At 35.8% G+C, this 27095-nt stretch overlaps 2 protein-coding genes across 7 annotated transcripts in view; one reads left to right on the top strand and one right to left on the bottom strand.

Annotated features, from left to right (window-relative positions):
- LOC144440274 (nephrin-like) overlaps positions 1-27095 on the bottom strand; it is a 55528-nt gene that overhangs the window by 11487 nt on the left and 16946 nt on the right. For 3 of the 5 annotated variants that reach the window (XM_078129615.1, XM_078129618.1, XM_078129616.1), the window contains exons 2-7: positions 5079-5207; positions 3081-3159; positions 2400-2720; positions 1598-1876; positions 817-1089; positions 109-375 (exon numbers count right to left, since the gene is read on the bottom strand). In XM_078129615.1, the coding sequence (XP_077985741.1) occupies positions 109-375; positions 817-1089; positions 1598-1876; positions 2400-2720; positions 3081-3144 (1204 nt within the window). In that variant the 5' untranslated portion in view covers positions 3145-3159; positions 5079-5207. Of the gene's footprint in view, positions 1-108; positions 376-816; positions 1090-1597; positions 1877-2399; positions 2721-3080; positions 3160-5078; positions 5208-27095 lie in introns of those variants that run through there. The other 2 variants (XM_078129617.1, XM_078129619.1) reach the window with 2 other exon arrangements.
- LOC144440275 (cell adhesion molecule 1-like) lies at positions 3393-26332 on the top strand. Of its 2 annotated transcripts, XM_078129620.1 has the most exons (8): positions 3393-3515; positions 10657-10743; positions 12845-13171; positions 14987-15307; positions 15784-15861; positions 15970-16015; positions 17020-17124; positions 21913-26332. In XM_078129620.1, exons 1-8 carry the CDS (start codon positions 3488-3490, stop codon positions 21929-21931), a joined length of 1011 nt encoding a protein of 336 aa, XP_077985746.1. In that variant the 5' UTR covers positions 3393-3487; the 3' UTR covers positions 21932-26332. The 2 variants fall into 2 exon arrangements, with proteins under 2 accessions (XP_077985746.1, XP_077985747.1); XM_078129621.1 differs by lacking the exon at positions 12845-13171 and having other exon boundaries at positions 21913-26331.

The raw sequence follows: 27095 nt of genomic DNA, 5'->3' as shown, positions 1-27095 counted from the left end.
AAAATATAGGAATAATATTTCGCTTTATAGTATTCAAATTTCTTTTTGTATATAAGAATGTGGTATGATGGCATGAATGGCTACTTGAATATGATTGTATTTACTCACAGTACACGTCGATCTCAACGTCAAGTCTTCCTGATCCCCGCGTGCCAATACCACTGCAAAAAGTGTTAGAAGCTTCACATGTGTATCTTCCCCCCTGTGATCTGTATATATTGTTCAAAGTCAATCTATCACCGATTTGTACGCTATCATTATGATGAATCCACCTTAATTTGTCATGTTCAGGATTTGCATCAATGTTGCATACAAGTTCTAGGGCTTCCCCTTCTTTGACTGTAGTGCTGCCTTCAATAGTCACCATAGGGGCATCTGCAATGGTAAAATGAAAACGAATGTGCATTGTGCAGTCACAATTACCATAATAAGGATAAGATATAATTTCTGCTATTATACGAACAATCACACGAAAGTTTATTTTAATGCAGGTGTCAATTTAATCTAAATTATGTTTCTCTTATAAATGCACATTTTAATGAACTCAACCCTTTTGTAAAGGGATTGTGGAGGGCGTGATTCTCAACCCCTCTGTATGCATTGAGGGAACAAATGTTTGATAGAGATTAGGAGCTCTTAGCTTCTTCTGTTTCACAAACTGTCTTTTTGAGCCAGTTTTGCCAATTTTCATAACACCATTTCAGAGGAAATGCATCATGCTGAATTGGCGAATGTGACTTTCTAGGGACACTTACCAAGCAGCTATTTTAAGATAGCAGCCAACCTTAAGGAAAAAAATAACTAGTTTCAACTCACACTGAACATCTAGAGTGATTTTAACGGTATCAACCCCGTAAGTGCCATCCCAATATGTGTTATTCACGTTACAAGTATATTCTGTCTGACCATTACTTTCAGGTTGTATGTTAGGTACAATAAGTGGGTTGCCATCTCTAACAAAACTACCCCCGACTTTTGTCCATTGCACTTGAGTATGGCCAGGTTGCCCTTGGGTATATGTACAAGATATATTTAATTTGTTTCCTTTTTGGATACACAGTGAATTGGGAATTGTTGCTACAGGAGGATCTGTGAAGATAATAAAACAAATATAATAGTTAGAGACACGGCTTTGTAATGGAGAAATCAAAACAAGAGACGTGTCCATTGATAAATAAAACCTAAATGTAACTACAGCTGCAAGACAACGAAAACATATGTTTGTTTGCTAGCAATCAAACTAAATACTTTCTCGACCTAAGAACCATTCATACATACAATACCAATCAAACTGAATAAAAGGTTGGCGATTAAATTTTACTTTACCCATGCACGTGTTGGTAGTAGTAGCAACTCAAGTCATATACAGTCTAGTCTACACAGAAATAAATCGAAAACGAGTTATCAAATGTTGCCAAATGATCAAATGTTTTTTTGCATTTCAGATTGTCTATCCAGCATGAATAGAACGCGTGCCAGTAACCTCTCATAATCTAGAGAAATTCAGTAATTGTAATATGGGTATTAGTTTAATACTGACGTTGACGTCCATCTACACTCTCCAAAGGGAAAATGAAATAAGAATATAAATACTTGCATTGTACCATTGGTTTGATATCTGTAGGACATGTCCAAGGGATGGTAATACTTGGGTGTTCGAATATGCAGTTATATGATATCCCGTCATCTTCTTTCCCAATCTCTTTTTCAAACACTGGTGAATTGTTTTCAATGACACCGTTCTTTGTCCATACCAGTCGACCTTGACTGAAATCATTTCTTGGCAAAGCACATTTTAAAGTCACTGTAGTACCAACTATTATTTCACTTTTTGAACCAATATTTGACGATGATTTTGTACAGGAAACACCGGCATCTGGAATTACATGTAATTGTAGCCAAATAAGAATACATGTGGACAAGATAGGGAGAGGAACCACGCTGAGTACATATCCACTCACCCAACCACCCATCTAATTAATTGAAAGTGGCCATATGTATAAGAAATGGCTACTCAATTTGGATTTTTAAATGGTAAAACTTGTGAAAAAAATAAACTATTAAAATAACGTTTACCAAGTCAATGTTTGTAACTCAATAAATTGCAAAGCATTAAACATGCGTGTAAAACGTTTGATATTGTACGTATAATGACAAACTCTTTAAATTTTTGCAACTTGCTTTTTGCAATTTACTGAGTTACAAATAATTACTTGGTACATATATATGTTATTTTACATAGTAAACAAACATATTAAAGTCGTTTAATAAATTAAGATTCTTAAATAACTATCCACTTCTAATCCATATGACCACTTTAATTTTAAATCCAATTAATATATGTGATTAATAATTAAATAACTAATAACTAAATATGATCTATTACATAATTTACATACCTATGACAAAAATATGACCTCTCTGTATTGGTAAATTTGAGTGCTGGCATCTATATACTCCCTCATCCTCAAGCGTAGCAGAATCGATGTGTAAGTTTACTTCTCCAGCTTTAACCTCACCAATTACCGTACAGCATTCCTTATATGATACACCCAAGTCAGTAATTTGTATATGTTTTCCGTCAGGTTTTTCATAAAACCAATCAGGAGGCTCGTTTGATTTGTCAAGGTTAACTTTACAGAATAGTGTCGTTGAGTTTCCTTTCCTGACCACGGTATCAATCGGTGTTACCTCCCATGACGACAAACCATTAACTAAAACTTATCCAAAAAAATGAAACCCATATTAATATATGAAACATGGTAAATTTTGAAGATGGCTTTAAGTACTTGTGCAACAGTACAAGCATTACAAACTTTGTAGCCTACACTGATATGTTTTGACCTTCTTGATATCTTGCCTTATACATTACACAAGCTGATATCACAGACGTGTACAGGTAAAATGAAACAATATAAACATGAAGGTATTCAAAGGGCTACAGGGCCAGGTGACTGCATTCAAAACAGCACAGCTTGAATATGCCATCATGACCAAACAGTGAAGATAAGAAATTTAATTGCACAGAGACAAATAAAAAATACTAATTTGTTTAAGTATTGTCTTGTAAATATAATTACCTTTATCTTCAAGAGTGACGAAGGATAGTGTTATGAGTATTGTTTTCCATGGAATGTCATCCATTATAAACGTAGAACACTGTGAACAGCAAACCGAATAGCAATACTAGTGATGTCGAAGAAGTAGAGATTTATGTTTATCAATTATTCCATCGACGATCCGATTATGTCACTATTTGTATTTCTCGACTTATTCCTAAAAACTATTTTTGTGGCCCTAGCTAGAAATTTACTTTGTGATTCTCTATATTTTCTCATATCCGGTCCGTTACAATTGTAATATATACAACATTTTCACTTCTCTTTAGTCACTATACACTTATAGTCTCTTAAACGAAGTCAGCCCATGTTCTTGAACACATGGACCATTTGAGAATATTTCTAACAACAAATACTAATGACCAATAATGCGCCAACGTTGTTATCATGCAAAAGGTAAGTTGGTTTATCTATTCTTTATTTTCAAGACCGGATACCATAAATTATATATCCAGGAGTTATTTGTTCATCGATATCTAATTTTTGTGGCTGGTTGAAGAGTCTAATAACTGATAAACATAGCCTAAAACTTCTGCACGGATTAAATCTGGTAATCATTCATAAGGTATACTTTTACATCAACACATTTAACATATTCGTCAATTTATTCTCAAGAAAAGGTACTGTAATGAGTACGGCATTAGCTACGACCTTCCCAGTGTCCACAAATGGCCTCCCGATGAAAGAATCAATTGTCAATTTACATTTTGTGTACGAATATATTGTCTTATATAACATCACATGCCAATGTGGTCATATGCATGAACATGACATGTATTTGCTACCATATACGACTATATATATGAAGTACGTTCATAGTACTTGCTATGTTGCCAACACTATCTGACCGCGTGTGTAGGTCAAGCACAAGTCGATGTGATCATTTTGTAGCATGGCAAATAAATACATTAAGGTATATAGCATTTCTAAGCACTGTGTACATCTGCATATCCCATTGGCTAAACTGCCCAATTCATGAATTGTTCGGGCAACTTTTGCCCATTTTATAAAATGGTCAATTTTACTTGTTTTGAACATTGAGGGGAAACGTATTTGCTATTATTTGCTATTACTGGAAATGAACGTGACTAGTATCTTTTCTGAATATGCTACTTGCTGCGTCGATTTAATACAGTATAATTCTAATACAATATACGGAGATTACATGTGAGGTCATTTGTTTAAAATAATAAGTCGACCGTCAATAATCACTATCAACATAACATGTTAATCAGATAAATCTCACCATCACCTCACACTCACACATAGCGTGTTACATGTTTTTGGTGAAGTTGTTAATTTACTACATGTGTATGGGTGGGGTACGGGGGTCTGTATAATGTGCAATATGCATAGTAGAATAGGAAAAAATAACTAGATATAGAGACTCTCAACAAGTATGCAGCCTCGGTATTATGGTACATTTATGTTGTGCCAAAAGTGAATCTATAAATTGTTCCTTTACTCTATATATTGTTTTCAAAAAACATATACTCAATTTTAACAAACAAAGAATGGGTGATAGCTGATGATGAGGGTAAATCTATGCAAAATGTTTCTATGTTAATCTGTTTTTGTGTATTATAAAGCTTGGCAACGCATATACTTGATATATTTTCTATACTGGGCCCCGTTCATGACCCAGGTAGCAAGATTGTCATTTTTCACGAACTAGTCAATCTAATCGTCCTATTTTATGCAGTGGACAACTCAACATATATTAATTAACATATATACAAATGTAACAATGTGCAACAAGGATCACACGCTGTAGCATGCATGTGTCATGGTCGATGGTAGTAGTTGTGTTGAGAAAATGGCTGCTAGGAACAAGTAATGCATTTCAGATGTGAAAAAACTATTGACGTCAATCTTGGTATGTACCTTACTTGCTAGGTTGTGGCCAAAAGCGCCAAAGCAAAATGACCACAATGTAAAGTGAGTTTGTTGTCAGCTTACCTATTTCGTCGAATGTATAATATTTGTGCAAAAGTCTCTTTCGGAAATTACCGTTGATACGTCACAGATCGACAGCCAATCGTTTTGAACTCAATGCCATAGTCCACCCACAAATTGTTATATGTAAAGCTGGCAGAAAAATGTAGAAAAAAAATATGGAGAAGTTAACCAAACGATACAGAGATAGCATTTCAATGTAACATTTCAGTAAAAACCAATTGGCAGTATTCGATAAACTGCGACAGGAGATCGCGGCTGGTATGTCACCTGCTTTAGCCTTGACATTACACCTGTTAACGAATTGACTGACCGCGACATTGTGGTTTTTAACATATGGTGGTGGATTGTTTCGTTATATTGGTTAGCAACATTGCGGACAGTTTTGGTAATGGTTAACACGAATTTGAGCAGTCGAATCATTGTGTAAAAATTTCTGGTTGATTATAATTGAGCCCAGAGATGCCTGTTAACTGGGATCACTTAGGTCATGCCTGGATGAACCAATATGAATAGGGCACCTATATATATAGCAACCAATGCCGAATTGCTAAACACATCGGCTGATAGAAAATTAATATGAGAAGTTGTTTGTGAACATTATTTGTGTCCTTCCACAAATATATAACAGTCTGGCATTACTGATGTTGGAAACCCACCTCAGCATGCTACGATAACAGGATAATCATCGAGTCTACCCTTGGAAGTCTACGAGTCCCCCAGGACTTTAGACCGTTATTAAAACCAGGCCTGACAATGCAACTATATACAAGTAGGTAATCTTTCTGTCACATATGTGTCACCGATATTTGTAGCTTTTATAAGGCAGTGCCTCATATGAAATCAGAATTATATGAAGGAGGACGAAGTGAGATAAAATTATAACAGGTGCTTGGCCATTCTTATTTGGTTTCCAAACTTTTTAATGCAGTTTTATTGTGTCCTCTATCTAAGAGTGCGACCGCGTATTTGTTCTTGACTTTGAACTCCATTGATGTTAAGTAAACACTTTTACCATTCCTTCTTTCGCAGTAAGACCGGTAGCTTTTCCTTCTTCAGCGTAGGTTGCACTCACAGTTCAACACATTGTCTGATATACTCATCATGGACCTCTCCAATCAGAATACTTGGTTATAACGAAGAGGCAGCACGGCAACAAAGGCGTCCGCATCTAACCACACCGGACCTGTCCCTAGTCCCGGACACATACCATCACCTGAAGCGGCTTCACAGTATACAATTCACTGTACAACATTTTACCCACAACTTTCGCTGATTTGAAGTGCACTGTACAACATTTTACCCACACCTCTCTTTCATTTGTAGTGTTGGACATCACCTCCTTGATGTCAGACAAATCTAACCAATTTATAGGGTTTTGTAAAAACATTTTTCAAGCGTAGAATTGCCACTGATGAGTTTCTGAATACCCATTTTCATCGGTTCTGGTATCAGTGATTTATTGTAGAAGGAGTAGCAATTTTTTGAATTTGTCAGCAGATTTCCTTGAAAGACATGCATAATATTTGCGACGAAACTAAGGAACAAACAAACACACAGTGATTCGATTCCCGCCAATTTTTGAAAATAACTGTCGAAATTAAAAAAGGCACAACACATGCCATTAACGGTCCAGGTGAGATGTTGTAAACATGGGAATGCAGTTGCGTCAACTGGAATATAGTAAGTTAGAGTTACCACATTATCATTTTGTGTAAGTTTTAATATGTACCACATTTCCTTGAACAATTTGCATGTGGTAAGAAGGCTACTTTTGGATGCATTCCGTTAACGTTAGGGATGCATATGTCTTACCTACGTCCACGTGGCTAGACATTATTTATGCTAGCAGTCTGACTACAAATATATTTTTTGTTACTCTTGAAGTTCAGTACCATTGTTGGAAGTTTATAAAATATTTTGTTGAAAAGTAAATTAAATTAATTATAATTAGAACTCCATTATGTTTTCTGGCTTTTATATTTCTTATACTGCTCGTAAGTCATTCACTCTACACTGCTGTAGTTTTCAAAATCCCCAGTATTTGCCAAACCGCCTGAATGATATTTATTTCATCACAGAAAGAAACACTTCACATACTAGTTTTTGACTATATATTTCAAATCATTTTCCCCAGGATCAATGATGATGCAATTAAAGAAACAGTTTGTCGTCCAAAATCCTTTTTACTACTTTGAATATGTTATCATTTTTTTTATTTTGTACTGCAATGACGAATGGAACAGTAGAAAGTTGTAGGATAGGGGTAAGTATGCTTGCTTCAATGAATGGAATAATACAGTAAAGTTACAACATGGATATTGATTAAATTGTGGGCTAAATGTCATAGCTATCATACACATGCAAGCATTAATCACTTGAGTGAAAACAGAGTCAACATTTTAGCTTAAGGACATGATAGTTTTACATATTTGGCGTTGTTGGTGAACTATTTACCAAATCAAACAATACAAAATATCAAAACAAACGAAAACATTCCACATCACTAATTTTTGACAAATGTGCTTACTTATTCTTCTTGCATCCATTATACCAACTTTCACGATACTATTTGGTTCAGTACTTTGATAAAACAAGCTTAAGGATGCAATGATTTCGACACAGTTTTGTCTTAAGCAATACTTATTGATACATTGCATGCATATACCCCCCCCCCCACCTATATAAACACGGACAGGCAGTCAGACAAACGTATGTAGGTACATGTCCGCACATATGTATGAACAAACAAACAACAACTAAATAAATGGGGATGGAAATGTAAGTCATTCGTTTGGGTATAAATAACAAAACATGCCAGACCCAAACCTCGTTTAAGCTGTTGGTTGAACTAGTAACTATTTAGCTGTTTCTAGTTTGGGATTTGGACAATTAGAACCCGTTATGTAAACGTTTAAATGCTTATTAGAAAACAATAAAGACAATTAAACATGACAACAATCCACCGCACACTTTTTAATGAAGAGCACATCATTCGCCTGAGAGTGCCTTTTGCCACGGCCGCAATGGACGAGCACCCATCCACCCCACCATAAGCAGTTGTATATTAAAGCAAAAACAACAACAACAACAACAACAACAACAACAACAACAACAACAACAACACATATATCAACCACAAAATAGCGAAATGAACCCAAACATGTTCGTGGCTCCCCCTCCCACGCATATTTGGATGTGTAATTATTCAGAACCATCACCCCCCCCCCCTCCTTCGCTTCAGAGGTGGAAATTAACTTCAGCGTCCATTAATAACAATGAGAGATTTCCTTATAAATATATGTGGGCTTTGCGAAAAAAGGTCTCACCGGATTGTATCCGGTAGCAGGGTTTCCTCTTTAAATCTTGAATCTGGGCAGAAACAGCATCCCCCATGATAACTAGTGGGGATGGTAAGCACTTTAAAAAAATAAGGGCATGTAGGAGGCCATTTAATGGCATAAAATTTCAAACCATGTGCATTATCGAAAGCCATACAGTACTTGAAAATTGTCTTCAATACCCCAGTTTTACTTGAGTCAATACATTATTATGCTACTGTATGGCTATATTAGGGAGCTTCCAGTATTCACAGGGATGGCGGAGGAATTCATACATGGTCTGTTAAGTAAAATATGACCCTTCCCCCATCATTCGTTTGTAAAAAGTTACCCTTCCCCTTATCCCATTTTGTAAAACATGACCCTCCCCATGACAATTTTCCCATTATATGAATACATACAAAGTAAGTGATTTGATTTTGTATTAGAAAAACAATATTTGTACATATAAAGTGACAAACAGTAAAAGACTGACTAGTTACCTTTCTCTTATAACCATACGCAATCTAGTTAGTATCTAAAACGTGCTTTCCATGTTGTGAATACTATGCCTGATCTGGTCACTTGTAAAAGTTCCCTGATTATTAGTGTCGCTCTCGTCTGACTCACTTTCACTACTTGAGTCAACAAAGAGGGAGAAAGCCATTGGGCAGTACATATTTGAAAGTCTATACATATACATCAGTAAAAGAGTGATAAACTTGGCACCGGTTACTTGAACTGTGTGTAGATATTTTAACAACAAAATTCACGGACAGTGTGAGTGATATGGTGAGATGGTACTCTCAATAAAATGCATTGTTTTATTAAACAATTTTCGTACAGATAATGTATTTGTACTTTGGCATGTAAAGTACTCATAAAAATAAATGTTGAGTGCTCATCTTACTTTTACATCTCAAACACACCAAACAAATTAACAATCATTGAATCTTCAACGTGGTCATGAAACTACGGATTGTAAAATGTGCCCCTCCCCCAAACATTATAATGCAACATATGATGACCCTCCCCAAAAACAGGTTTGTAAAATGTGACACAACTGTTCTATCCCCTTCTAAACAGTGTGCTCTCCCCTGTTAATACTGAAGACTCCTTTTTCTACACTTTAGCGTATATATTTTCGCTGACACTCACATTTGCTTGGCAATTGACTGCCTCATAATTAAATGTATGGTAGGTATAAAATGAACTCTAAATAGGAGGTTTGTACTTTCAAAAACGTCTCCAGAGAGAGAGAGAGAGAGAGAGAGAGAGAGAGAGAGAGAGAGAGAGAGAGAGAGAGAGAGAGAGAGAGAGAGAGAGAGGGGGGGTGGGGGAGACAATCAGACAGACAGATAGACATACAGAGAGAGACGCAGAGAGAGAGACAGCCAGTGAGAGACGGTCAGAGACAGAGACTAGAAGTAGAGATATAGACAGACAGTGACAGAGACTAGAAGGAGAGATATAGACAGACAGACGGACAGACAGACAGACAGACAGACAGACAGAGAAAGGCATATACAAATACATTCGCATGGCTGTCACCAACTAATCACTGAATCTAGGTTTTAGAAGGTATTGCGGTCAAAGCTCGGTAAACGACCGCTTCTGAGGTTTAATTTGTTTCATATATCATGAGTAAAATATGTCATCCCCCATTAGCCCATCAGAATTTCCGCAGCCTCCTATTTCAACTCTCAATGTTTATGCCCCACCCCAATTTCTCCCCAGTTCCCCCCCCCCCAGCGCCGTAAATTTTGACTCAGCCTTTGAATTCACCATAAACCTATTCATACAAACATTTATGTAATAATTTAGACATAGCATTATTTGGATGACAAACTTCAAGTGCAGTGGTAACAGCGAATAACATGTTGAGATAGATACTAATCTTTCGATTCATTAATAAATCATACGGTTAGGTTTATGATAGACTGTCGACAGTCGTTCGCGCCTTTTTTTCCTCCGTTTTATCTAAACTCCGATCCTGCGCAACACTGATATCGAGGGCCGAAGGCCCGAGTGATCGAGGGCCGCGCCGAAGGCCCGAGCTCGGGCCTTCGGTATCAGTATGCGATTATAGTAGTGTTGCGCCGGATCGGAGTTTAGATAAGACGTAGGAAAAAAAGGCGCGATCGACTGTCGACAGTCTAGGTTTATGATGCACGTAGTATCAATAATACGGTCACGTCGAAGAAACAAAACAATCACCATAGTAATACAACACGAGTAACCAATGTCTGTTCTTATTCCAGCGATTCGTCAGACCACAATTGGTAGAGCTATGTGTTTGTTTATACTGATAACTGGGCTTGGAGTGGGCGTTGAGCACGTGAATGCTGGTGAGTTGCCGTTATCATGTATGACCATAGATACGCATGCTCGCCATTTGCAAGTACGCTTACGTGCACATTTAGATTCGAAGCAAATGACACAAAACACTCGTCTGTAGAACTATCAAACAAATAACGTGTCCATGCTGCTACATAAGTATAAATACCTGTGCTTTATATTGCACTCGAGGTTTTATTTATAGATTGTAACCATATTTTGATAGCACACTAGTGTTGGTTTGATTGATGTCAACAAACTGTGTCAATTATAAAAGACATTCGCCATGAATGTAAAAGTGTTGAAAAAGACTTATATTTAGCTCATATTGTGTTCCAATAACCTTACTGATTTGTTTTCTTTATATATGTTGTTGATTTACATCATAAATGGCATTGCCTGATTAATAGATACGTGTACAATTTCATATTTATAGAATTAGTCATCTGACAGATACGCAATAAATTGGCTTAGATATATCTCACGGTGACTTGCTTGAGCAATACGTTCCATCCTGTACGGATGCCCACAGAAATAACTTCTGACGATATTTTAAGTCGAAACGTTCATGTGACATGAGACGCGATAACATCACGATACTCACACTGCACTAAACACCATATGGAAAGCGCCGCCTGACTAAGCAATGCACTGTTATAGCAAAATGTAAATAAAAACAAAACCGCACAAAATGGCTGCTGGTTTTAGTTATTGATAACAGTTCGTCGTTTCAATGTAGGCTTGGATTAAAATATGCATCTGCAAAATGCACTATGCTCATTCATGATAATGTTAATTTTGTTTACAATTTCGTAGCCAAACTGTACAAGTGAACCACGCAGGTAATAATTTTAAGCTTACGAATCGACACAGCTTGTGCGTATAGTGCTAGACTCCCTCACAGCCTCATGAGAGCCACTAGCAGCTGTTAAAGTATGTACCAATATCCACTCGTACCCATATATAATATTTTTAACTGTTCGTCCTCATCGACTATATGACTAGCCTTTCTCTGACATGTTACGCGAACTGCCGCGTTATTTCGATGCTCCTGATGTTCAATAATTTGGATAGACTTCCCTCGACCCATTACAAGGGAGGGAAATGAACAAGTGTTAACAGTCTCAGGGGTTTCGCAATTATACAGCCGTTAGGAACAACATATCAAAGAATGGTCAGTCCTATGCAGTCGATGTACAATACAAGGATATTAGATATAGGTACATGTATGCAACAGATATCTGTACATACAAAACAACTGTTAGCGACGCTACCAGGCTGTGAGAGAGTCTAGTATACTGTATACTGTATATCATACTGGGTTTTGACCGTGCCTTTGGGCTTACAACTTACAATGTATACGAATAGTCATGACAGGCACTTTCTTAAAGGGGTATATCTTTACTACAGTAACTATTGTTTATTGTACAGCAATTTTTCTTTTTCTATCTCTCGCTCTCTGTGTATTGTCAACCACAAATAAAGTTGACCCTTACCCCCAAACCAGAGTGTTGTGTTGTGCTAGCGCTGTGTTGTGGATAAGGGGTATTCATGTACATAGTTGGTATAAGACACGAATAGCTAAAACGCAAACAGCAAGGCAGATTATTGAAACTATTTTAATTAACATTGTACATGATATCCTATGTAAACCACATGTGTATGGAAATTCGAATCTACCACATACACAGTCAGCATTGTTTAATGAAATCCTAAGTAATTTCCTAGCCTTTAGAGATCCGCAAGAGTCAATTTCAGGACAGCTGTTTTATCAGTTCGTTGTTAAACAACCTAAAATTGTCTGTAGACCATAATTCAACTCTTTTAATATACAAAGCCTCCATTCACGGTGACTATAATTCCGGAGATCACATTTATTTTTAAATCTAGACATTAGAACTTTGACCTCACCAAGGCCATGCTTTAATTGAATTGAATATTACAAATCAGTGAAATGATGTATAGCAGATTGTCAGGCAGATGCATGGAGAGAGAGACGAAAACATATATGGACGGATTCCATTGTTACAGTAAGTACTTACCCAAATAGATTATATGATTGCCACCTGGAATAGTTGGCAAGGTTTGACTAATAGCATACATCTCCCACAGATCAACCTATATGGCTGAAAACACCAAGCAACAAAACCATACTGCAGAACGAAGAACTGCGTTTGTCCTGTCAATTAAATATTACAGAAAGTAATCCACTGCCGCGTTGGTATTTCCAAATAAACACAAAAACTGACCCAGTGTATGTGTCAAGAGGTGCCAAAGTCAAGACGATCGCTGAAGATTATTGCAACATTGTTGGTGACAGTGATGGGGAGTATAGTTTACTGATAAAGAGCGCCATCATGAGTAGGGATGAAGGCATATGGCAATGTTCCCAGATCCAAGCCGATCCTCAAAGCCAATACGCTACGGTGATTGTAGTAGGTATGATTAATCGTCCTACCTATCACGTTTTTGATGCACAACGGTAGTAGTTGGTGCTTAGCTCTGAGAGTTTGTAAACCCATGTCCTACATATACAAGCAAGTTGAACAATTCGTAGATATCGAATATAATTTGTCAAATTTAATGCGAACAGCTTAAAGTGTCCAGTGGCGTTATATGACACAAATAAGCGGTCAAATCATATGGCACCGGAACAGTATAAAACTGTTGTTCATATTCACAATCAATCAAGGAAGAAAGAAATACCACTCTCAAGTGAAAGAAGATGAAGTTATTTTGAGCATAATAATGATGCATGATGTTAACGTTCCCGTTGCTGGTCGGTGATAAATTGGAATCATCCGACACAGGAAAGAATGTTCACCCTAGCCCCTCACATTGGGTAGCTAGGTGGATATTTTTTTTAATGTTGGGCAATTCAGGAAGTAAAAAAAAGCCATGTATAACAAAGCATTTCAAGGTCAGTTTACATCTTAAATATTAAGCCACTTTGATTTTGTATCTTGCAATATGTATATGGTAATCAATTTTCAACAGTTCTACAGTTAAAAAATGTGCACAATTTACGGTTTTAAAATTAGAGCTCCTCTCCCCTTTCTCTCTCTAAAATGCTAAAACCCGCCAAATGAAAATCTATAATTATTTTAGCTACCACTCCTTTCACCTACACTACAGTGGAGATATACAATCACTTGGTACAATGATGCATTAAAATAACACTGCTAACCAACTACAAGCATTCCAAACAAGATTACTTTACAAAAGGATGCGGATTTCACTTGCATAAGGATTTGATTAGCTCGATGATATACTAGGAGGTACTTGGCCAGCCACATTCCATCTTGATTTGGGAAAAAGACATTATCACCAAGATTGCTAGTTATTGGGAGACATCTCCAAAGGTGAATACTTAAAAAAAAGAGTAAGATCCATAGAAATAATTTAAAGTATTATATCGCTTGAATATGGTGTTAAAATAACTAAATGACTACGAAGTGTGTCTTGTTGTGGCAAGGCTGGAAGATGTTTGCGAATGTGCTCTTCGTAAATGACTTCTCCTGGAGTTTACTATTTTCCAAAAATCATAACTAATAAAACACAAAACATTTAAAGTAATCTTTTCAGACTATAATAATTGTGATGGCCCAATGACCTCTTAGCTGTTTTCCCATTGCCATCAATGTTACCATTAGTGCTTAGTTTAATCTCAATTTACTATTGTATGCATCGTCAGAGCCAAGTAGACCAATGCATAATATATTATATAATTGACTGTAAGGTCACATGTACAATTTAAAAATATAACGAAAATGATTTTGAAACAAAGTATCAAGCAGCCATAGACACATTGAATTGTCGTTATTTCGAATTAAATTCTACATGGCAGTAATGTGATGCTTATTGCGAGTCACGCGGCTCCCGTTTTTCGCCAAGTTACGTCAAATTCAATTGCCTGTCGAATTAAATATTAGTTTTTGCAAATTATTATACTAAGCATCGATTTTGTCAAATGAGAAATCGTATTTACGAATAATTTACAACATCGCAGCGAATGTATTTATTTTGTTCACAGGCAAGTTTATTAATTGTGTAGATCGTCACACTATATCCGCAAAGTTATTTAGATATACAGGGAAAATCAGATCTCTAGAAATGCGCGATCAATATGCTGTTATAGCATACTTTTAATTCTGTGATGGTTGATAATGCGAAACAAGAAACTATTGTTCAGGTGTATAAGTGTAAAATGTTTATACGAACGTTTATATTGTTACTTTCCCAACATGAACCAAGTTCCTGTGATCGATGTCACCATAAACAGAAGTGGTGACCTTTCCATCGGAGAGATTTACACACTGACCTGCATGGCAACATATGGGAAGCCGGCTGCAAGCTTCCGTTGGTATCGAAATGGAAGTATTGTATTTAAGGAAGACAACAGATCAAATAATAAAATGGAAAATGATACTTTTACGAGCAAAAGTGTATACAACTTCAAAGTTAGGGATGAGGATGATGGATCAATTGTTGTTTGTGAAGCAGTGCAACCATTGATAACAACAGGAAAAAGTGACTCCGTGATTTTAACGATTGACATATACAGTAACATTACTGGTAAGTGAGTTTTGTCCTACTTAATAATATAAACATTTTCTCGACGTTATTACACTTACAATCTGATATTTTCACAATATTATAGGTAATTGTCTGTAAGCATACATGAAAATAGCTTACTCGTTAGGGCTGCAGATAATTGGTAGATTTCGGTTGTGAATATGTACAAAGTCAATTACTGACAAAACAGGGAAGAGTTATTCGGGATATTAACAATTAACCTAGCATGAATAGTAAGCGGGCTTGATCCTACTTATGAAAAACTAACGTTCGTCCATTTAATTTAATTTTATAATCTTAATTTGTTTATGATTCTACGTAATTGTTGCTAGAAAGTATTGCTTGTCAAATAATAGTAGTCGATGGAAGTGCATTATATTTGCCAAAGTGGTATATATCCATATCAACAATAAAAAAAATGTTGAGGATGTTCAATATTATCATATATAAAGACGATTGTTTCATTTTGTTGTTAGAGATTACGACCAGAAACAATAAAGTTTGGATGGTGATCACAATTGTTATTGGGGTTATGTTCGTAGCTTCGGTTATCGGTAAGCTATTTTTTAAATTTAGTATCTAATTCCATTTTTGTAATTTTTAATGAATAAAATGTTAATTATATTTACAGTTTTCACGTATTATTTACAATTACTTTACAGTGGGATGGAAGCTGTTCAAAAAATACAAGTCACAGCCTACTCCCAGGTCGGTAAAATGTTCATTGTTGAGTATAATCGTAATTTGACATTGTAAACTTGAAGTGGATATGATAGTAGTGTTATCTGATGTCATCTACTTAGCATTTAGTAAGCTCACATTGTATGCGGGTAGATGCTGTGTGAATGTTTAACCATTAACCATTAATGTAAGGGGTCAGACTTGATTAGCAAAGCTATTTTCTGACTCAAATTGCCTGTATAAATTGGCAACCACACATTTTTAAATTTTACAATATGCTTTAAACCGTTGATATAATATGTTGCGATTCTTTTTAAATGCCTAAACTCATATTAGCAAATATGAGCTTTCCAAATGATCTGTAATTATTTCTTGTACAGGTAACAAAAAATTAAATAAACAAATCAATCAATCATATGTACCAGACATGGAGGTAATAGGCAAAATGTGCATTTTTAATTACATATATGAACGCCATGTCGCTCTATAGGTCAAGGTTGCGAAATTAAGAGGTGTGCATATGCCTCACATTGTCAAACTACACACCATTGTTAAGATATCATTACTTGAAATTTTTTATTCGAAAAGCTATAAAACTACCAACATTTCCCTATCCGACTTTTAAGAAGACTTTCAAGGTCAAAGGTAAAGGTCTCAGAGGAAAGCTCATATTTGCTAATATGGGTTTAGGCATTTAAAAAGAATCGCAACATATTATATCTACGGTTTAAAGCATATTGTAAAATTTAAAAATGTGTGGTTGCCATTCGGCCGTGTTTTATTTAGTCATAAAACAAAGTGATATGCGCATGCACATAGTGTTTGTTATTTGTTTGTTACTTGTTTGCAAAGTTTGGTTGAAATCTTGTGTATGGCAGGTATATGGGGGTGAATATATGCACGCACGCACGCACGCACGCACGCACTCCCTTACTCATTTACGGGCGGACATACGGACCACAACGTATAAGTACCCTCCAAGCTGAGGCACAATATAAATGTAACAATGCTTTTCAATTTTCTTTCCAAAGCGGACAGTACGATATGGTTCCTAGATCATCCCCTGAACAAACGACCACCAGCATACCACACGTTGCCATCAGTCAGCCTAGTACAAGTGGAAGTCACACAATGACGTATGTACCACTTATAATTTTACATACTCACATCATTTCATTTAAGTACACACTGAAGTAACCACAAAACGTCGAACAAACAAATACGTGGGCAATTTTAAACACCCTTTGACTCGTTATATTAGTTGCAGATCAAAACAGAAGACACAATGTAAAACAAATTAAGCTGGTCTTGATATTTGTTATCGTCGACATCTGCGTCTCAAGCCCAGTTGTGGCAGTCCCAGACGGAGTTTCACAGAAAAAGGGGTGTCTTTCATCAGCCATCTGTGTTCATGTAATCGTAAATAATAGGTACTTGTTCCGATCACTTCGAAGAATAGGGGTAGGATGATTCTCTCTCTCTCTCTCTCTCTCTCTCTCTCTCTCTCTCTCTCTCTCTCTCTCTCTCTCTCTCTCTCTCTCTCTCTCTCTCTCTCTCTCTCTCTCTCTCTCTCTCTCTCCCTCCCTCCCTCCCTCCCTCCCTCCCTCCCTCCCTCCCTCCCTCCCTCTCTCCCTCTCTCTCTCTCTCTCTCTCTCTCTCTCTCTCTCTCTCTCTCTCTCTCTCTCTCTCTCTCTCTCTCTCTCTCTCTCTCTCTCTCTCTCTCTCTCTCTCTCTCTCTCTCTCTCTCTCTCTCTCCCCTCATAACTTCCCGACGAAGGCCAGGGGAGAAGATCACATAAGATCAGCGTGTTGCTCAAACAGTGTATGTATTACGGGTCTTTGAATGTAAATTCGGAGTAGGGGGTCTTTTTACAGTGATTTTCTTCAAGATTCACTACAAAAAAGGGGGATATAATTTAAATATTCTGGGAAAAGGGGTACATTTCAAATTTCGCTAAAAAGCATGGGTACCAACCCATCCAGGGACTGCCACCGACTGGTTCTATAGCATTATATATGTAGTAAACGTGCTGCCAATATGTATTGCTATATTAAGATAAAACCATGCATCATCTACCCTGTCATAGAAAATATTTCTCATTTGCACTGGCAAAATCTCATTGATACTGCGTTATTTTACATGTTAACAATGCGGTGCTCGCTGGACAAGTAGATACTGTTTGCAACAAATATTTTCTGCAATGAAGATGACCGAGATGGTGATTTCCTAAATATACACCACCTGTCAAACACTAATTGCAAAATGAAAATATGTTTCGACACTAAACCAGAACTTATAATGAACGAATTCTTAGAAGAAGTCTTAGAAACCCATATCACAGTAGAAATACAATGTATCTCTATATTTTTCTTTTCTTTTATGTTTTCTAAAATAATACATCTAGTTCGAATGTAGTCTTTCGTCTAGAGGCCTCGGGCTTTTCTGCTCACTGTGAAGGTGTCAAGGTCGCTAGTGAGAGTGATAGCCTGAATGGGTCTAGCGAAGTTAAAACAAATTCATTTGAGCTATCTTACATTTTGTGGGCTGGGTAATGTATGCATACATGGTAATCGATCCAATAACCTATGACTTCAAGGATATGCATTATTAACACACGGGTTAGACAGTTTACGTTCTTAGGAGTTAGATACTTCTCAGTATTTGTATTGTAATCCGTTTTGCAATTATCTGCATACAGTTTGCTATTCTGTGTATATAATGTGAAATTTTTATCTCCGCTGTCAGCGAAAGCTGAAAGCGTAGATTTAGGTATAGGTTGTATAGAGTATAGAGAGTATAGGTGAATCATAGGTGTCCGTCAAACTTTTATATTTTCATCATTTTCTCCGAAAATGACAGTCAGAATTATTCGATATTTGGTGTGCATATTCCCTGGGGGGAGGCTATTCAGATTTGTTAATGCCAAGTTGATCTGTGCCATTTTCAATTTATTATGATTTTTTTTTCAAAAAATGACACTTTCATGATCTCTTCAAATACTTCTTGTCAGATTGCTTTGCTATCTGGTGTGTTGATGCGCAGGGGGTAGCTTACTCAGATTTTTTAAATTTCATGTCAGCACATCTTCTTTTCTATTTTTTATGATTATGTTTGTAATTTAAAGAAAAAATGAATATGTTAATGAGCATTATGGCCGACACCATATTGGAAATCAGTCCACGAGATTTTAAGTAAACTGCCACTTTTCAAAAGACACTATTAACGTCAAACAAGCAGTGTAAGATGTGTTATAGTCATAATTCTACGCATTGTGCGCCCAAATGACAAGTGTTTGTTCGAAACAGGGTTGTAAACTTCAAATCCAAATTTTGCACCCCTTCTACATAATCAGCCAGTCTGCAACAAACCACATTTGCATACTATCTATCCTCATAATATACTTCAGATAGCAACACTTTGAATGGCTGCTCACGGGCCTTATTTTTCGGTATTTTTAACTCGCCGTAATTTTCACTAGAAAGAGTTCCCCATTTTGGATACTGAACACGCCTAAACCTCAACTGATATATCTTCTTTCGTGCCAGCAAAATAAATTGTGGCATTACATTTAGGAATACCGATTTTCCGATGAATTCAGGACGCATACTTGAGGCCCTAAAATTTCGACCCAGTTTTTCGCTCATAGCATGGAAGTATAACCCTTCATACACAGTTTCCTCAATACGGACCAGAAAGTTTACAAATTTCACAAAAAGGTTGCATTGATTTTTATGTATTTTAAATAAGCATGGCAAGTAAATTTAGTAGGATCCTTGTGTAACGGTCCCGACCGTTCAAGAATTTTAGTTAGAAAATGACAGAAGCTGAAGATGACCTCGTTTGACGTCAGAGCGATTTTCCACAGCAAAAACATGGGAGTTCTTGGTACTCACTAAAATCACACTTCAGACCCACTATAAAAGTTTGATGTTTTCAGATAAACTGTATCTTGAGATTAACTCTATATTGTCGTGCAATTTGGAGTGACAGTGAACCAGAATGAAGACACCGCGTAAGGAAGGCATGCCTTGGCATGCGGTTGACGTTATGCAAGAGCAGTCTCACTGCCGACTGTTAATCGACCAAACTTTGTTTATTGGCCGACAGTTTACATGTAAAGTTAAACGACATGAACGTGTCTTGCCATTTCCAAAATGCAAATATTTGGCAGGTAAAAATAATTAAAATAATTACAACTTTAATTTGGCTTCAGACTTTGCATTATGTTTTTCGTATCTTTCCCCGTTTTATATGTAAATCTGAAAAGGTTCTCTCTGGTCATGCCAGTGGTTAGCCCTGCTTACATACGACAGAAGATGCACAAGTCTATTTTGCTGACTTGACTCTAAACAAATAGTAGGGGCAATTGTCAGAATCGAGTCCCGGATTACTCCGTATGCAAGCACGACTCGTCAGTGATCATACCAGGACTGCTTTGAGTATGAGCGAGGTGAGGCATGTTGAGGTAATTTGTTGAGAATTATGAATATTGCGAAATGTCAAGTACAAGGTTTAAATACAATGGAATGACGAAAAAAAATTGGTCGAGTCTGCTGACAGGCGCAGGTCACAAGAAACTCCTTAAATTAAAATATAAGACGATGTTATGTCTACTACAACTAGTACAAGTTGAATGTTGTTGACTTGGTAAATTTGTCAGAAAATTGTAATTCGAATTGCCTCAAAATTATTTTAGATCCCTAGTTTATTTCATTCATCATTAAAATTTTCCAGGGTTTAAGCTGTAAGACACTGGAAGTGGAATTATTTATAGCCAACCTAAAAATCCTCTTTTTTTTCTTTTTCTTGTGTGCATTTCCCAGTCATTATTTTTCTGAGATTTTGTGTAATTTTTCATAACAGTAGATTTTTTAAATAAAATGGTGACTATGGTATAAAAGTACAATACATTACCAACTTTCTTTGTAAAATGTGTTTTATAGTGAGACATCATATGAAACCACTAACCACTTTATTACATCGCTAAATCAAAACTGCATAGTGAAGAGCTGAAGAAATGAACCACTTCTACATGTTACCAAAATAAAAGATTAAATTAAAAACAACAGCGGAGCTATTCTGTCCAATAGGTCGCTTGTTTATAATGTGAAGTTATAGAATGTATGTATCTTGTGCAGTACGTACATTTCACTTGCTACTAGTGATGTGACCTCTACACTACCCACGGTTGCATTTTAGCCCATATTGCAATCTTTGGTAATGTCTTCAGCATTCATACTTGTGATACTTCTTTGTACTCAATTTCAATTTGCTTCTCACAAAAAGGCAACTAAAGCATGGAACACTTCTCTTGATGCATTTCGAGAGAACGAATCTTTTATTTGAATATAATTTTGACTGCTCATATGACGGGGAACACAGTGGGATAGGGTGGCAAAAATTAACGTGATTTTCACACAAAACTCAAAAATGTGCCATATACCCTTACAATATATAGGATGGGGTGTCTCTCTTGGGATGATGTTAATATCACTACTGTCTTATGACTTTATTGTAATTATGAGTTTGATGTGTTGGCATTGTCATTCAGACATTTCGGATGATCAGTTGATTATTTTACGAGCCCCTCATTAAGTTGAATATGTATGAAACAAATAAGCCATTATTGTTCTCTGTTTGCACTAGTTGTCAACTGCTTTCTCTGGTAGGCTGATATTTATTGCATGGAATGAGGAGGTGACTTTTGCTAGACCCAGGGCGTTCGCCCTCGATTGTATGCCACGTTTCAGAAAAAGAGTGTTGAGAAGTAAACCCGAGGTCTAGTAGCTAGAATAGTTCGATTGCAACTTTTCTCATTCTCATAGCCTAAAGTAATTAAATTGTTATTACTATAATTCTAATTATCTATGACGTAATTATTTACAGAAGACTGAAGTGCATAATGTTTTTTTTTATTTCTAAGGAGTGACAAAACAAAGTGAGGAATGAAGAGGAACATCTATTTTATGTCGGAGCGTTAATGTGCAGCAGGGAAGTAACTACTAATCAACCACAATCACATGTGCAATCAAGCATCTTTAAGGCAAGCTCTGATCTAGTAGATTGCTTGTCACGTCATTGTGTCTTAAGACTCTTCATAAGTTATCGATTGACACGTCAATTGTGTCTTCAGACTCTTCGTTACAATAGGCTTTATAGGGAAACATTGCCATCTTTACTTTAAATTTAGTTATGTACACGATGAATCGGGTATAACTTGGTCAACATTAAAACATTCTTATATTTATATTTCTTTATGTTCAACTTTTAAATGCTGCAGATATAAAATTCCTAGCAAAGTTCTTTAGACCTGAGAATTATATTGATGACTGTACTTGTCTGGTAGTGTTAATGAAAATAGAGGGGGCCCGAACAGTATGTTATGGATGGTCATATCGATCAGTATGATTGTGTGAATGATTGAAAAAGACTGGCCAGTCGAACGTATGTTTGTGATGTGATTGAGAAGTACACAATTCAATAGCCAACTCAGGATATAATTATTCTACAATTCAATTTTCTAATTATCTGTGATGTCTCTCTTTGATGTCATTTATTCATTAAAGTACATGTTGACGAAACAAGTATATCTGGTTCGGAATTTGAGATTTTAGCAATCTTAGTTTTCAAGGGTCGTATAAATTTTACATTTCTAACACTTCATACGAAACAGCATTAATTACTTCTAAGACTTTTCAATTTTCATTTATGAAGGGTAAATTATTTTTTTAGATATTTTAGTCTGTAACGAGGGCGTTACAAATTTTGGAAAGAGGGGAAAGTGTCACAGATGACATATTTATATTTCAGTAAACTTAATATTTTAACAACATCGCATGTCCTAGTTTGACTGAAAGGTCAATAGACTGTCTCAAGGATATCGGATTTAGACCACACAGGATTCCAAGCATACTCGAATACATGAGACGACGGTCTGCATTTCATAAATATCTAGGATTCATAGTGATCATTCATCAATGTTTTAAAATTACTTTTAGGGCATTATAACGCCCATGAAAACTCTATATGGAGTGCATTAATTATTTGGCCATTGGCCATGCGTTATGTATATTTAGACTTTAAGGACGTCACAATAAAAGTACACTGGGGACAGGCACTTCAGATTTTGGTAAGAGACTTGGCTTCGCGGGAAGTCAATGAACGAGGCACTATGCTGGGTGCTTGCCTTGTTTTCCAGTGTAGATCTTTAAACACTGTGTGTAGTCTGAGCTAATTCCCTTTAAAGTTCAAGTGTGATCCTGGTACGTACATACAGAAGTTGAGTCGGATACGAGATATGAGAGTGATTCGGGTGTTATTATTTGGTCTATCAGCTGTGTGCGAAGATCAGTAGTAATATTGATGGAGATCCGGGGCTTGAACAACCATTTGTGTGTATAATGAACCAAGTTTGAACCTTACGAAGACTTACCGACAACCTTTAAGAAGAAAAACACAACCCCACTGGGTGAGTAAAACAAATTAACACTGTAACGAAGAAACAATGATGCATGAGAAGAAAAAGTTTGTACAAAAAGGGATGCAGAGAAGATTCAAGAACTTTTCGAAAGGAAACTTTAACGATTATGTTCCAAATGGTGGGAATGCTACACGAACTAGAACTGATAACATTGCAGTAACGGAATGTAACATTGCAGAAGGAGAGAATGTGTCTGAAAGCGTGGAATTTTGAATAACGAGACAACGATAAAGACTATGACAAACTTTGAAGTGAAGCCATCAACGCGACCAGCTGACATTCGATTGCTACAAGCACGAGTATGAAGAACACTTTAATTTTCAACAAAAAGATATCGGACGCTTATACAGAACGCAGCAGTTTGCATGTGAAATACATATTTAAGACTTTTGACGGACAAAGAACTCATTAATCATACGGTAGTAATTTTTTTTTAAAGATTGACATTATTATTATTGCTCAATTCATTTTTATTCACGATCAGCGAGTTTGTTACTGTGTACAAAGCTAATCATGAGAAATAATAATTGTATGTTCGATTTAGTTTGACGATGAACACTTTTTGAAATCTATTTTCTTACCACAACCATTTCAGTGATGCTGTTTTACATCTCAATGGTCGCGTACAAGCAGGAAGAATATTATTGATTTATCTATGGAGAAAATTTTAGTTTTAATAAGGATATTTCTTGAAGTATGGAGTATAGGAAACTCCTCGAAGTTTTGTTGACTCTGAGTTGTAGTGAGCGGAAAACGCTACAGATAAATGCGTTGCTCACACGTTGAGTATGACTGTGTGATTTAAAGTTCCTACAGTAAAGGAAGGAACCATGTTGATATAGTATTTTATTGAATCTGCAGTACAAGATAAATATTTGATTTTCAAATATTGAGTGTAAAACAGAGATCCGACCGAAATGAGCTGTGTTAATGTCTATACAAATTTCCTTTCAAATTCCGCAAGAATTTATGAAATTCCTCAGAAAGGACCATTATCACTTGAGCTGCGTGCATAATTTCTAGTGGTATAGATTCAAAGGGTATATTGAATTGCAATGAGAAAATTGCCAACCTACTTATGGTCAATCAGGTTACTTGTAATGAAAACTAAATTGACTTATTGGATTAATATTAATGGTCTTATTAGTTCTGTACAAGTCGTTAACATACTGAAGATGTCAAATTTTAAACATGGATGAACAGCTAAGATGCCTGTAATGTTTAAATAATGACGTAGGGTTTCTTACACGACAATGATTGTGTTGGCGCAACTGACTTCTCTTGATGACTGTAACAGCTGATTAGTTAGTGTAACTTAAGGATAGCTGTAAGACAATACATTTAGGTCAGTGTTCTTGATAGCTGATATCAGGGTGAAATCACAAGTTACTGGACTTAGATTACTTGAATAACATTGACTGGTTAATTTTGACTTCACTAAACACAGACGACGTCAATGACATAAATAGTTTATCACACACTTTTATGCTACACCATTTTTTCATAATATTGATTTCGTCTGCAGTTAAAGATTCAATTTGGAAAATGATCACGAATATGGCATGCTGACCATTTGTCAGTGACAATTTTCAATATTGGCGTGATGAAATATTTAAGAGTTAATATTTATTCATAGCATAGATATTTAATGTCATCATTTGATTTTACGAGACAGATACCTACATTCCTTTCAGATAGGAATACTTATGTTATAATTTAGTTATGTACACGATGAATCGGGTATAACTTGGTCAACATTAAAACATTCTTATATTTATATTTCTTTATGTTCAACTTTTAAATGCTGCAGATATAAAATTCCTAGCAAAGTTCTTTAGACCTGAGAATTATATTGATGACTGTACTTGTCTGGTAGTGTTAATGAAAATAGAGGGGGCCCGAACAGTATGTTATGGATGGTCATATCGATCAGTATGATTGTGTGAATGATTGAAAAAGACTGGCCAGTCGAACGTATGTTTGTGATGTGATTGAGAAGTACACAATTCAATAGCCAACTCAGGATATAATTATTCTACAATTCAATTTTCTAATTATCTGTGATGTCTCTCTTTGATGTCATTTATTCATTAAAGTACATGTTGACGAAACAAGTATATCTGGTTCGGAATTTGAGATTTTAGCAATCTTAGTTTTCAAGGGTCGTATAAATTTTACATTTCTAACACTTCATACGAAACAGCATTAATTACTTCTAAGACTTTTCAATTTTCATTTATGAAGGGTAAATTATTTTTTTAGATATTTTAGTCTGTAACGAGGGCGTTACAAATTTTGGAAAGAGGGGAAAGTGTCACAGATGACATATTTATATTTCAGTAAACTTAATATTTTAACAACATCGCATGTCCTAGTTTGACTGAAAGGTCAATAGACTGTCTCAAGGATATCGGATTTAGACCACACAGGATTCCAAGCATACTCGAATACATGAGACGACGGTCTGCATTTCATAAATATCTAGGATTCATAGTGATCATTCATCAATGTTTTAAAATTACTTTTAGGGCATTATAACGCCCATGAAAACTCTATATGGAGTGCATTAATTATTTGGCCATTGGCCATGCGTTATGTATATTTAGACTTTAAGGACGTCACAATAAAAGTACACTGGGGACAGGCACTTCAGATTTTGGTAAGAGACTTGGCTTCGCGGGAAGTCAATGAACGAGGCACTATGCTGGGTGCTTGCCTTGTTTTCCAGTGTAGATCTTTAAACACTGTGTGTAGTCTGAGCTAATTCCCTTTAAAGTTCAAGTGTGATCCTGGTACGTACATACAGAAGTTGAGTCGGATACGAGATATGAGAGTGATTCGGGTGTTATTACTTGGTCTATCAGCTGTGTGCGAAGATCAGTAGTAATAAATGTACTGGTCGTAAAGACATGCGTGATGTTACAGTTTAATGGTGCAACTTAGAAGCTATATGGTTTATTTGCATAATCAATTATTTTTTTCATAATCTGGCAATATGTTAACTATGCGAGCTTCATATTTCATATAGTTTCTTGTATAATACATGTTGATTACAGTGTTCCAAAGAAGACCATTCATAACTACACAAATCAGAAACGCTGGTTAAATAAGCATGCCCATTCAAAACTTGAAGCTAAGTCTATAGCCTTCAAATAAATCTATGCACCTTCGTACACAAAATCATGATCTCCGCGATTCACATCTTAAACCGGTCCTTAAATATCTAACCATTTGTTTTAGTGAAATGTTTAACTCAGTATTGTATTTTTTTTTAGGATTTTGTGTATTTTGTATCTTTGATGTGTTACATACATTTTATCTTTTGCTTTTACTTTTCACTTGCATTTTCTGAGCTACTTTTTATTCATTGTTTGCTTTCCTATTCACCTCTTTTTAAAAAAGTGCCTGTGGAAAACCAATTTCCGATGATTTTTTATGGAAATAGAATAAAGTTATATTATTATATTATATTATATTATATAATATTATATAATATTATATAATATAATATAATATTATATTATATTATATTTCATTATATTATATTATATTATATTATATTATATTATATTATATTATATTATATTATATTATATTATATTATATTATAATGCCCCCAAATCTAT

This window comes from Glandiceps talaboti, chromosome 9 (assembly GCF_964340395.1).
Source record: "Glandiceps talaboti chromosome 9, keGlaTala1.1, whole genome shotgun sequence".
Taxonomy (NCBI): Eukaryota; Metazoa; Hemichordata; class Enteropneusta; family Spengelidae; genus Glandiceps; species Glandiceps talaboti.
Note: the sequence above shows the minus strand (reverse complement) of the source record. Positions and strands in the feature narration are given on the sequence as shown.